This window comes from Ovis canadensis, chromosome 8, assembly GCF_042477335.2.
Source record: "Ovis canadensis isolate MfBH-ARS-UI-01 breed Bighorn chromosome 8, ARS-UI_OviCan_v2, whole genome shotgun sequence".
NCBI lineage: Eukaryota > Metazoa > Chordata > Mammalia > Artiodactyla > Bovidae > Ovis > Ovis canadensis.
The window spans coordinates 27,935,344-27,949,262 of NC_091252.1; the positions used below are offsets into that span (position 1 = coordinate 27,935,344).

The 13,919-nt window shown below is 34.7% G+C and overlaps 1 protein-coding gene across 2 annotated transcripts in view; it reads left to right on the plus strand.

Annotated features, from left to right (window-relative positions):
* The window catches only part of TBC1D32 (TBC1 domain family member 32), a 193,552-nt gene extending 182,216 nt beyond the window's left edge, over positions 1 to 11,336 (plus strand). For both annotated transcript variants that reach the window (XR_011258768.1, XM_069599058.1), the window contains one exon: positions 9,275 to 11,336. Coding sequence is in view for 1 of the 2 variants with exons in the window: in XM_069599058.1 (XP_069455159.1) it covers positions 9,275 to 9,394 (120 nt within the window). In the remaining variant the exon portion in view is untranslated. The remainder of the gene's footprint in view (positions 1 to 9,274) is intronic.
* Positions 11,337 to 13,919: the final 2,583 nt, after the last annotated feature.

Below are 13,919 nucleotides of genomic sequence, written 5' to 3' on the forward strand. Positions count from 1 at the left end.
TAAATTTTAAAATATTTTTTGAAAGGTTTCCATGAAAGAATCTATCTTAACACTGTTTTTAAAGTCATTATTATATAGAAGTACAGAAGTTAATATTTTAAAGCAAGATCTAATAGCTTTCTTTCTCACAATAATGTGACTTTTGAAACTCTGGACTTTGGAAAATATGTATAAATACCTCCCTATGTGTGATTCTTGCTGTAAATCCAACTTTGTTTTAAGTTTAAATATTTCCTTGAATTTAAAGTATATTTCCTGCCCCCTGCTACCCTCAGATACATATGCATACATATATACACTTACCCCAGAACCAACATTTGTCATATGTAGCTTTTTTCTAGGTGGACAAATAATTTCCATGTGAATTAATTTTATTTTTATTATTTATTGTTAGATTTTTTCAGTTATTTTTCTTTTTTTGTTTCTCATTTATTTACTTTTATTAAAGGATAATTGCTTTACAGAATTTTGCTATTTTCTGTCAAACCTCAACATGAATCAGCCATAGGAATATATATATCCCCTCGCTTTTGAGCCTCCCTCCCATCTCCCTCCCTATCCCACCCCTTCAGGCTGACACAGAGCCCTGTTTCAGTTTCCTGAGACAGTCAGCAGATTCCTGTTGGCTATCTATTTCACATATTGTAGTGCAAGTTTCCTTGTTGCTCTTCCCATACACCTCACCTTCTCCTCCCCTCTCCCCATGTCCATGAGTCTGTTCTCTTTGTCTGTTTCTCCATTGTTGCCATTTTTCTAGATTCCATATATATGTGTTAGAATATGGTATTTATCTTTCTCTTTCTGATTCACTTGTCATTTGATGATGTCTTTTGTAAGTAAATGTCATTGATCATTTAAGATTGATAAACTGTCAAGCATTTTTATTTCATTAATACTAAATCCAAAAGGTCTCAAACTTCCTACATGTATCATAGAACTATGATCTTAGAAACATTCTTAATGAAATAAAGTATAACACAACCATGGTCATACAAGCAGAAGGAAAAGTTAGGTAGAAAAAGAAAAAAAAATTATCTGTAAAAGGTAATTTGGAGAACAGGGATGGTTAAGTAAGTGAGAATTATATTGAGGACAAAATATGGGTTCCTTTTCAGTAAGGGGCATTTTCATTAGTTGCAGTGGTCAGGTAAAGGGATTTCAGGGCCTAAAATTTCCCAAAATACTTACGTTTGAATGCCTCCTTACCTATAATTATCTAATCTCTTATCCTACTTTAGTTTCTTTTATAGTATCTGTCACTGACTGAAATTATTTTAGATATATTTTTGTCAGTCTTCCCCAGTATAATGTGTAAGCTCCACAAGGATTGTGATTCTGTCTATCTCAGTTACTAGTGTATTTTTCAGTGCTTTAAACAGCACCTGGAACATAGCAGGTACTCAATAAATACTTGTTAGAGTAAACAAAGAATGTAAATAAAGGGAGAGATTAATGGACTTAATTTTATTCACATTGAATAACAAAAATTATTAACAGCTTCCTTTCCACCAGAGGGGTGTCCATATATTTCATCATCTTTAAACCTGATAGATGCTGGTGATTATTGCAGTCTCACCTCTTCCTGATTGCTGCCAGGAAAAATAATAGAGTTTACAAATGATGACCTCTTTAAATATTTCCCAAACTCTATTATGCTCTAGGCATAATGCTATCAATTTAAAACTAAAGAATTTTAAAATGAGGGTTTTTTAAAGATAAAAGATTATCTTTACTAAGTCCTACTTAAATTACTAAAATTTTAATTGAATTGGCTTAAATCCAAAGTAAGAGCATGTTGGCAAAGAATTAATTTTAGCAGTTGTCCTGGAGCTAACCTTACTTCTTACTCCTGCTGTTTACATTCACCTGAGGTATTAGGAAAAATGCCTTTCTAATACCATGACTTCATGTTATTTTTTGTTTCCAGCAAATAGATCTTAGGGTCACTGATCTCTTTTATGAGCAGTTATTTTTCTTGTGAGATAAATTCCAGTGTACTCTATTAAGTATGCATTTACATACCCCATTAACTACTCCATTAAGCCCAGTTAAAATGTCTTCTTTGAAAAGTATGTAAACATACATACACTATTTTGCACTTATTCACATATTAACCAATAATGAAATTTCGATTAAGGAAGTGATTTTATTCTTCCTTTCCTCAGAAAATCCACCAAGTCAGAAAGACATAGGATTTTACAAGTCCTCATTAAACTGTTGTTGTTATGGGGATTAAACCTTTGAAATTATGTTTTATACTTTCTGGTCCAAAATCTCAGACTTGTACAAAGGAAAAAAACTTATCAATAATTCTCCATATAACTACATACCACAGCCATAATGATATTCTTATGTAGATTACATGTTATGCCCTGACTCTACATATTTAGTTAATGACTGTTTCTGAGAGGAAAGAGGACGTAGAGTAGTTCAGGGGACTTTTACTGTTTATTGTATATATTTATGAGGGCTCTTTTTTTTTTAATTTTTGAAGAATGAGTCCCTACTTTTGTAATAAAGCTATTTTTAAAAAGGATATTAATCATTATATAAAAATAGATAGAACAAGCATCAACTGTGCTAAATGAGTTCAAATAATTAGACCCAGTTGAAATAGTTTCCAAAATATTGATAAACCACATACATGTTTTCAATTACAGTATTATCAGTTATTCTGAGAAACTTGAGAAAATGAGATGATTCCAGAAAATTGAAAATATGAAATTCTTTTCCTTGTTTGATTTCACGTATTGACAGAAAGAGATATGATAGAAGCATTGCTTTAGGAATAAAAATGTCTCTGAAGCATATAGTATAGAGAAAATACCAACTCATTCTGTATTCACTTTGGTTTAGGCTCAAGATTTGAAATTAAGTAATTGAGTCTAGACTCATTGCTTGAATTTATGGTAACTCCCCGAATAATTCTTCATGATCAGTATATTAAAAAAGATGACTTGGAATTTCTTAACTAAGTTTCACCTAATTAAAAAAAAAACAAGCAGAATAACTTGTTTATATTTCCTAATTTGATTAAACCACTAAAAGATTAGATAAATGCCATGGGTGTAAGTTTATCAGCAAGGTGTTGTCTTTAAAAGGCAGTATCTTTTTAGACACAACAGAAATGTGGGTTGGATAATAAGAGCAGCTAAGTGCATTATTCTCACACTATGGCGTTGGATAAATTACTGCTGAGCTAGAAGACAACTTCTAAAGATGTGCTGAAAATCTTAGTCCTTGAACCTAACATTTTTCTGTGACAGATGATAGTTCAGAAAATTTGTAGGCATCAAACTTTCAGAAACAAAAACATTTAACAAAAATTAATTTTCTCAATATCTCAGACTTGAAAATCTAAAGTTGGGTTGGTTTGTTTTTTAATGAATCTCTCTCCCTTTTTCTCTCTCACATGCATTCCCTCGCTCCCCCACACACATACATACAGACACACACAAAAGCAAGTTTAGGTAGCCTTACTTTGATGGTATTTAAGAAGACCCACTGTTTTGGCAGACTAGCTATATTTCATTGCTTTCTGCATGCTAATAGGCTGGCAGTGATCTTGGTTTTAGTTTATGAATTCAACCCGGGGAAAAACATCACTGAAATGCCAGGCTGGGAAAAGATTGCCTTCCAGTGAAAATTAGGCTGTGAAGACTCAAAATACTTAATTAAAATGCTTCAAGTAAATCCTGCATATTACAGAGAAATCAATTTATAATTATGTAAAAATCAGATTAATTTCATCCCATCAGTAAATTGTCAAGTGAGTTTTTCTGTTGTTTCTACTTGCAGCTGTGGTTACTCGAACATGTTGGCATAAGAAATAGAGATCAGACTGAAGGAAAAAAAAAAACAACAACAACTAATTGTATAGTAAGCTCTTAAAAGGCAGAAGTGTTTATAGTATTAAAAATAATTCACCATCTGAAGGAACAGATGCAAGATATTCAGTGTGTTATTCAACTGTGGTTTTCGGTTAGGTTTTTTACCTTCACCTTACATCATTTGAGCCCACCTCAAGTTAAATTCTGCCACTCTGTAAAAGTTTGGTCATGTTGCTTACCTCCATATGCCTAATTTTTCTCATATGTTAGTTGAGTATGAAATATTACCTATCACTTAGAGTTGTGGAGGAATAAAATGAGGTGATATCTGTGAAATACTTGTACAGCATTATCTGGTACATTGCAAGTGCTTAAAAAAAAAAACTAGTGACTTGTTTCTCCATCTCTGTTCATCCTCCTTTTAGTGAACCCATCCATGCTTAACATTATAAAGTTGTAGTGCAATCAAGAAAATCTAGCTCAATCATTTCAGAGAATGTAGCTTAATGAAAACATTCTGACCACCGTTGATGCTGTGAATGCTTACTGAATGACAGGCACTGGGCAAAAGGATTGCTCATCCACTCACTGACCCTGTCCAGCACCTGTGTTCCAAGCATCGTTCTAGTTACAAGCTAGGCCAGGCCTACCGCATTGACTTTAACGTTTTACTTATTACTGTTGTTCAGTCACGAAGTCATGTCTGAGTCTTTGTGACCACCTGGGCTGCAGCGCATCAGGCTTCCCTCTCCTTCACTCTCCCAAAGTTTGCTCAAACTCTTATCCACTGAGTCAGGGATGTCATCCAATCATCTCCTCCTGTGTCATTCCCTTCCCTTCCTGCCTTCAGTCTTTCCCAGCATCAGGATCTTTTCCAGTGAGAAAGCTCTCCACATCAGGTGTTCAAAGTATTGGAGCTTCAGCTTCAGCATCACTCCTTCCAACGAATATTCAGGGTTGATTTCCTTTAGGATTGACTGGTTTAATCTCCTTGCTGTCCAAAGAACTCTCAAGAGTCTTCTCCAACACCACAGTTCAGAAGCATCAGTTCTTTGGCACTCAGCCTTCTCTATGGTCCAACTTTCACACCCATACAGGACTACTGGAAAAACCATACCTTTGACTATATGGACCTTTGTTGGCAAAGTGATGTCTCTGCTTTTTAATATGCTGTCCAGGTTTATAATAGCTTTTCTTCCTAAGATCAAGCATCTTTTAATCATGGCTGCAGTCACTGCCTGCAGTAATTTTGGAGACCAAGAAAATAAAATCTGCCACTGTTGCCATTTTTTCCCCATCTAGTTCTACTAGTAGATAAACAATGTGTGAATGAATATATAATATCTCAGGTACTGATAGATCTTAAATATAAAGAAATCAAACATGGTAAGGGAGTCAGAGAGTCAGATTCATAAGTGCTATTTAGATAGAGTCTAGTGAAGGCTGCTGTGAGTGGGTAATCAGAGACTGAATGAAGCAAAGGAAAAAGGAAAGCAATGCAAAGACTTCTGTGCAAAATCCTTCTGAATGAGAAGAAAGGCAAGTGTAAACGCTCAGAGGTAAGAATGGGCGTGGCCCACTTATAAAGTGTTGAGAGGGCCACTGTGGCCAAAACAAGGTGAGGGACTGAGAATGGCCAGGGATGAGGCAGGGATCAGATCACATAAAGCTTTCTAGTTCACGGTAAAGAGTTTAGAAAACATAGTTTATGTTGTTATTGTCTATATATACAAGTGAAAAATTGAGGCTTGAAGAATCTATAAACTTCCCCAGGTAAAACTAACTATCACAGGTGAGTTTGAACCCATTTTGGTCTGAATCCAAATTCTATGCCCTTTCTGCTGCTGCTGCTGCTAAGTCACTTCAGTCGTGTCCGACTCTGTGTGACCCCATAGACAGCAGCCCACCAGGCTCCCCCGTCCCTGGGATTCTCCAGGCAAGAACACTGGAGTGGGTTGCCATTTCCTTCTCCAATGCATGAAAGTGAAAAGTGAAAGTGAATATGCTCAGTCGTGCCTGACTCTTAGCGACCCCATGGACTGCAGCCTACCAGGCTCCTCCGTCCGTGGGATTTTCCAGGCAAGAGTACTGGGTTGGGTTGCCATTGCCTTCTCCAATGCTCTTTCTAGTGTATCCCTAACTAATCTGTTTACTTTAAAAAAAAAAAAAAGACCCTAAATTCAGTGGGCTTTCTAATTAAATGCTCTCACTAGTAAAAGGAAACCAGTGGATACATACTTGAAACTAGATTCTGTGTACACAGGAGAGAGGGAAGCTGCATATATGCCATATTGTATAATATTGAATACACACACAACATTGTGGTTTAGGATGGTCATTTTTAATACTTTTTTCATGGTTCAACGTTTGAAACTCAACATTAATGAAAAGAGCAAATCGTTTAAGGCACTTCAGTTGAAAATCCACTGCATAGAAAAAGAGAACGAAATATGTTCAAAATGAACTCCCCAACCAAGATATAAATTGTCCAGAAGTAATTTATTAAAAAGAAAAAACTTGAATAGAGTACTGTCTGTATAAAATGTGATAGTTACCTTATATAATTGTATATGTCTGCCTATTTAAAGAATAAGGGAATTCTTATTTTTATCCACAGTCCAATATACTTAGGTCTATAAATAAAAAGATAATAAAACAGTATTCTGAGGAAATGGCCCCTTTATAACTTGAATGATTGGCTGACAGTCTAAGTGGTCATAATTACAAAGAAAAGTAATTCACTAAAAGGCAATTAGAGAATATTTAGGATAAAATCGGAGAAGGCAATAGCACCCCACTCCAGTGGTGAATCCCAGGGACGGCGGAGCCTGTTGAGCTGCCGTCTATGGGGTCGCACAGAGTAGGACACGACTGAAGCGACTTAGCAGCAGCAGCAGCCAGTACTCTTGCCTGGAGAATCCCATGGATGGAGGAGCCTGGTGGGCTGCAGTTCATGGGGTCGTGAGGAGTCGGACACGACTGAGCGACTTCACTTTCACTTTTCCCTTTTCATGCATTATAGAAGGAAATGGCAACCCACTCCAGTGTTCTTGCCTGGAGAATCCCAGGGACGGGGGAGCCTGGTGGGCTGCCATCTATCGGGTTGCACAGAATCGGACACAACTGGAGCAACTTAGCAGCAGCAGCAGCAACAGCAGGATAAAATGGAAAATATTCCACTTCGAAGACAAAGTGGAATCCAGAGGTTCTGAAATTTTATTCAGAATTAATATTGCCTGTGAATTTTAAATCTATATAATTTAAAGACATTTCTTTTAAAATTAATATTTTATATTTATCTTATGAAACAAGGCCTTAATAACCTTATTTGCCATTTTTATGGGTGTCTCTTCAATATAGTTATCAGAGTATTTTCTCTTTATTTTAGTATTAATGTCTAAAATGGGAGCCACAATTTAAAAAACATGTTTTAAGGAAAAGGTATTTTTAAACAAAGTAATAGCTATGGTTCTCCATAGGTAGTTTTTATTTTTAAACTAAAGTGGAGCAATAATTAAAAGATGTTAAAGTAGGTTTTACTTACTTTTGCTCAGGAAGAATTATTAGTGCTATTTTTCAAATGCGGTGATTTCCTATTGTAATTCACATATAATGAACAATAAGCATTCTTTTAAAAATCATAAATATGCACAAAGACAGTTTTTCTGTCATTAAGGTTTTTTTCTTCTAGTTAGAATAACACATTACTATAATTCTTTTCCAACTTAGGTATAGTTTTAGTGAAGGGGTGATTAATGTCAAATCACACATAATTTAAATAGTTCCATGACTACAACAGTTAAAGTGAATTCTTGAATAGCAAGATTAGTCTTACTTCATTCCTACTTTTACACCAAAGAAAAAAATGAAATATGTTTGATAGAGAAATTTACAAACATGTAGTATTTCTGCTCTTCTTAAGATGAACATCTTCCTTTTGATTCAGTTGCTTATACATAAAACTGGAAATATGATATATACCTTAGCTGTTAATGTTTTAGAACAGAGACCTGTCTCATTCATCTTTGGGTCTTCACTGTATAACCAAGAACCTTACATACAATAAGGGAATGAATGAGGTTAATGAATGAAGAAATGGATAATGTCACAAGTATTTTAAAATTAAGAGTAGTTCAAATTTTTACATTCAGAGGTATTAACTCTTGAGGTATTAACTCTTAAGTTATAATCTTATTCATCTAATTTAACATCTAATTTTCTTAGTTATGATATCAGTTTTATAGATCACTAAGAATGCTTCTGTTTTTAAGGTACCAATTATCTCTCAGATTATCCAGATTTTTGGTAATATGTGGCAAGTAATATACTCTTCTCCCAAGTTATCTGTGAACTATTACTAATCTAGTCATCACTAGTGACATCTGAGGCCTTTAAAAACATGCATTCTTTTTTTGGCTGTATCATGTGGCTTTGGGGATCATAATTTCCCAACCAGGGATCAAACCCTTAACCCTTGCATTGGAAGTATGGAGTCTTAATAACTGGGCCGCCAGGGAAATCCCTAAAAACATCCATTCTTACTGAGAATTTGTGATATTTTCCTAGTACCCTACATTTATGTCTCTCATCTACAAACTGATTTGTCTCTAAACACAGTATTTGGTATATGATAATATATTATCTTTAATTCTTTTGAATTGTTTGTATTTATTATTAGTAGTTTTTGCCTTTAAGCTGTTATCTCCAGAAAGGCATGAATTGTCAAAATTTTTTTTAACATCCAAAATCTCGAACATGTTACATTGAATCAAGGATCAAGTTTCTTTTGCAGAATTTTGTTGTTGTTACTTTGAAAGGTTGGCATTCCACAGCTAGTATTTGGAGATACTAAAATAAAAATAGCCCTAAAATTTCCTAAAAGTGTATAAGATTCTAAATGGATGCTTTGTTATTTTTCATTCTTGAGTGCCACATTTGGGACACTAGCCATTAAATTCCAAATTAGTATAGATATGCATAATACCAACATTATGAATTACGGACTGCTGGAGATTTTATGAACGTAGCTGTAGAATAGATATTCCATGTAATATTTTAAGTGTTCTTTGATAAGCTTTAAAGTCTTTACTAATTACAGATGTAAGCAATCATTCTATAATTGGAACTATTATATCTAAAACATTAGGAAGGTTTCATTATCTAAGTGTTTTTTGTTGTTGTTGTTAGCTATAAAGCAGTTTTGGTTTTGAAAACAGACAACCTAGTTATCACAGGGACATGGTTTTTTGCTATCATATATATACATATATCATATATATATATACATATATATATATACACACACATATATATATATAGCTTACTAAATAAAAAGCATTTACTAGCAACATAAATAAAATTATGTATCAACTGTTTAAAACCCATTAACTTAGAACTGTGTGTCTTTCCCAAGCAAATGAATGTTTCTTTATATCTTTTGACAGGAAGAAGCACTGCATGGGTTTCGAGTGAGTGATTACTTTGAATACATGGAAATTTTGGAACAAAACTACCGACCAGTGTTGCTGAGAGACATGCGGAACATTAGAGTGCAAAGCACATAGATCATGGAACACACAATTTATTTTTATGTTTATTTTTAAAGGAAACAAGGATTTGATTATTTTCTGTGTCCAGAACAACATATGCTTTGTGAATACACAATACTATAGATCAGTACTGAGAGTTTTTGAATATAATAATATATTCAAGTAGGTATCACCTCAAAGTGATTTTTGTAAGTTTGTTGTTATGTAAGATTGTTTTGGCTTTCCCTGGTGGCTCAAACAATAAATAATCTGCCTGCAATGCAGAAGACCTAGGTTTGGTCCCTGGGCTGGGAAGATCCCCTGGAGACAGGAATGGCAGCCCATTCCAGTACTCTTGCCTGGAGAATTCTATGGGCAGAGGAGCCTGGCAGGCTACAGTCCTTCGGATTGCAAAGAGTTGGACATGACTGAGCAACTAACACAAGGTTGTTTTATAATCAAATCCAGCTTATTTATAGTTCTTTATGTTTAAGAGTTAACCTTAACCTACATTTCCTTCTTCCCAGGATGATTAATTTTTTTTTTTTCAATGAGCTTGGATATGCCGCTTTTAATAGCAACATTACTGTAAATTGCTACTATCCAAAGAGAGTCCATGGAGATAAGACAGTTGCTTTCTTTGTTTTTATGTCTGTACATATAAAAGAAAATAGGCAAAACCATAACTGCTTATTTTACATATAGAGGAACAAATCATATTTATCGTGAAAAGTGGTAGGAAAATTATTTTTGTCAGGCATAATTGTTTTTCTAGGAATTGCTTTTGACACCTATACCAATTTATAATTTTTAATGTGAAATGTAGTCTCAACATGGTTCATTTAAACGATAGATTGATTATTTCATACTGGTATGCATTTAACACTCATTTTTTATGCAGTTTCCTTATTGATAGATTTGATTTGATTTTTAATGAACTTAAAAACATTAAAGAGAATAGATTTGTAAATTATTTCAAATGACCAACACAGTGTTTTGTTTATTTAAATACAAGGCTCTGCTCCATTGAGATTAATACAATATGCTAGGGTCTCTTTTCTTAGAACCATCACATCTAATATGTGAAAGATAAAGACACAAAAATACTAATTTTTCAGTTGGCAATTTCAACAGGTTTTTAAAATTATTAGTAAAGGTCATTTTGTATTCATTGCTTATATTTAAATGTAAATCAACCATTAAAACCATTCTAAAGCCTTTTTTCTTTTCAACCAAAAATGGCTTATCTCCAGACTATTTTTCCTTTTAGTATAGTGAAATAACTGGTACCATACAATTTTCCTCAGTTTTGTGATATTTAGGCCATTGCAGTATCAACCTTCTAGAATCAGGTTTTGTGCAGTAAATGCCAACAATAGCTTCTCAGTAATGATGTTCCTAAAGGGCATTGAAAAAGTTGAGAAAAGAAAATTGAGCAAGTTAATTTGACATATTGCTCACTTTAGCTCTGGCTGAAATGAATTAAGGAAGAAAGCCCCAGGTTACTCAAAACACCAAGTTTTGTCTACTTTTAAACTTAATTTTGAAAAGCTCTTCCAGAGAACCTGTAATAATACATGATTATGTTTATGTTTCTTCCCATTCTGTTCCTGAGATACTGTTGCTGGTCTTGAGAAACTTGCAGCTTTATTTCTTTTTAAAAGCTCTAACATGGTAATTGGAAATACAATTGGAGAAGGAGCTATAACTTAATTTTATAATATTCATTGGTGATTTTGATCAGAAACTTAAGATCTAGATTATAATTACATTTTGTAAAAGCAACTTCAGCTAGAGCCAGAGGGCTTTTGTTTTTCTTTGATAAATATCTTATGAACAATGACTCAGCAGGTTGGTGAAATAACATATAAAGTAACAGTATTTTTTGTAACTACCATTGTGAATTATTTTTGTACCTTTTTTACTTTAAAATTACTCTTTAGAGTAGAAATAAATATAGCCCTGTCTTACCTCTCAATTTTATTTTTAATTAAAGTAAGTTCCTAGGACTTATTTGTGAAGGAGGACCTTATATATTTTACAGGATTTATTATAATTATATTTTGTTACAGTGTAAACAAATTTGTGAAAAATTTAAATGTTCTTATATCCATCTTCAAATATCTCTTCCAAAGAATAGCAAGGAGAGATAAGAAAGCCTTCCTCAGTGATCAGTGCAAAGCCTTCCTCAGTGCAAAGAAATAGAGGAAAACAAGAGAATGGGAAAGACTAGAGATCTTTTCCAGAAAGTTAGAGATACCAAGGGAATATTTCATGCCAAGATGGGCACAATAAAGGACAGAAATGGTATGGACATAACAGAAGCAGAAGATATTAAGAAGAGGTGGAAAGAATCCACAGAAGAACTATCCAAAAAAATATCTTCATGACCCAGATAACCATGATGGTGTGATCACTCACCTAGAGCCAGACATACTAGAATGTGAAATCAAGTGGGCCTTAGGAAGCATCACTATGAACAAAGCTAGTGAAGCTGATGGAATTTCAGTGGAGCTATTTCAAACCCTAAAGGATGATGCTGTGAAAGTGCTGCACTCAGTATATCAGCAAATTTGGAAAACTCAGCAGTGGTCACTGGACTGCCTTTCTTTGTCAATCCCAAAGAAGGGCAATGCCAAAGAAATGTTCAAACTACCGCACAATTGCATTCATCTCACATGCTGGAAAAGTAATGCTCAAAATTCCAGATGATCAAACTGGATTTAGAAAAGGCAGAGGAATCAGAGATAAATTGCCAACATCTGTTGGATCATCAAAAAAGCAAGAGAGTTCCAGAAAAACACCTACTTCTGCTTTATTGACTACACCAAAGCCTTTGACTGTGTGTATCACAACAAACTGGAAAATTCTTCAAGAGATGGGACTACTTGACCACCTTACCTGCCTCTTGAGAAATCTGTATGCAGGCCAAGAAGTGATAGTTAGAACCGGACGTGGAATAACAGACTGGTTCCAAATCAGGAAAGGAGTACGTCAAGGCTATATATTGTCATCCTGCTTATTTAAGTTATATGCAGAATGCATCATGTGAAATGCTGGGCTGGATGAAGCACAAGCTAGAATCAAGGTTACTGGGAGAAATATCAATAACTTCAGATATGCAGATGACACCACCCTTATGGCAGAAAGCAAAGAAGAACTAAAGAGGCTTTTTATGAAAATGAAAGAGAAGAGAGAAAAAGTTGGCTTAAAATTCAACATTCAGAAAGCTAAGATCATGGCATCCAGTCCCATGACTTCATGGCAAATAGATGGGGAAACAGTGAGAGAGTTTATTTTCTTGAGCTCCAAAATCACTGTGGATGTTGACTGCAGCTGTGAAATTAAGATGCTTGCTCCTTGGAAGAAAAGCTATGACCAACCTAGACAGCATATTAAAAAGCAGAGACATTACTTTGCCAACAAAGGTCCACATAGTCAAAGCTGTGGTTTTTCCAGTAGCCGTGTATGGTCATGAGAGTTGGACTGTAAAGAAAGCTGAGTGCAGAAGAATTGATGCTTTTGAACTCTGGTGTTGGAGAAGACTCTTGAGAGTCCCTTGGACTGCAAGGAGGTCCAACCACTCAACCCTAAAGGAAATCAGTCTAGAATATTCATCAGAAGGACTGATGCTGAAGCTAAAACTTTGGCCAGCTAATGTGAAGAACTGACTCACTGGAAAAGACCCTAATACTGGGAAAGATTGAAGGCAGGAGGAGACGGGGATGACAGAGGATGAGATTGTTGGATGCTATCACTGATTTGATTGGATATGAGTTTGAGCAAGCTCTGAGAGTTGGTGATAGACAGGGAAGCCTGGGGTGCTGCAGTCCATGGGGTCGCAAAGAGTTGGACATGACCGAGCAACTGAACTGAACTTTTACTTGCTACTATGTGGCTAGCTAGTGATAGCATAGTCTGAGCCTTGTCCTTCAGAGTTCAATCCTCTTTCAGCTCCATTGTTTAATCATTCATTTAGTCCTTCAGTGTACCTTTATTAAATTCCTCCTGTTGATCAGGCACTCTGTTAGGTATGGTTCTAACGTTGTCCCTCATTCAGACTTTTCATGGAGTAATTTTATATTTTCTTATTTATGTTTTCCTTACTAGTTTAAAAATGGCAGGAAAAAAATAGAAGTTCTGTGCAGTCCAAGACGAGACATTTATTGTAGTTTATTCAATTTTCCCATGTTTCTTTCCTATTTTGAAAGGTTAATTTTTTATACTGTAGATTAATCAGTGCAGACCAGATCAATGTATATGGAATTATTGATATATTTCTGAGTTGTTTTATATTCTACAGTGATAGATAAACGTTTCCTTTTTTGTGACATAAACTTTATTCACGTGTTCTTTGTAGCAAAATTAACCTACCTACATTTTTTTCAGCAGAATATTAAGAGAAAGTTATTAAAATAGATGCTGATGTATTTACTCAACTGATGAGTTTAAACCAGGGTCAGGGCAGTTAGCCTCACATAAACCATGCATTTTCAGCGCTAGCAATATTATAGCTTTTAAAATGAGTTAACATCACTGGAACATTTCCCACCCCATATTC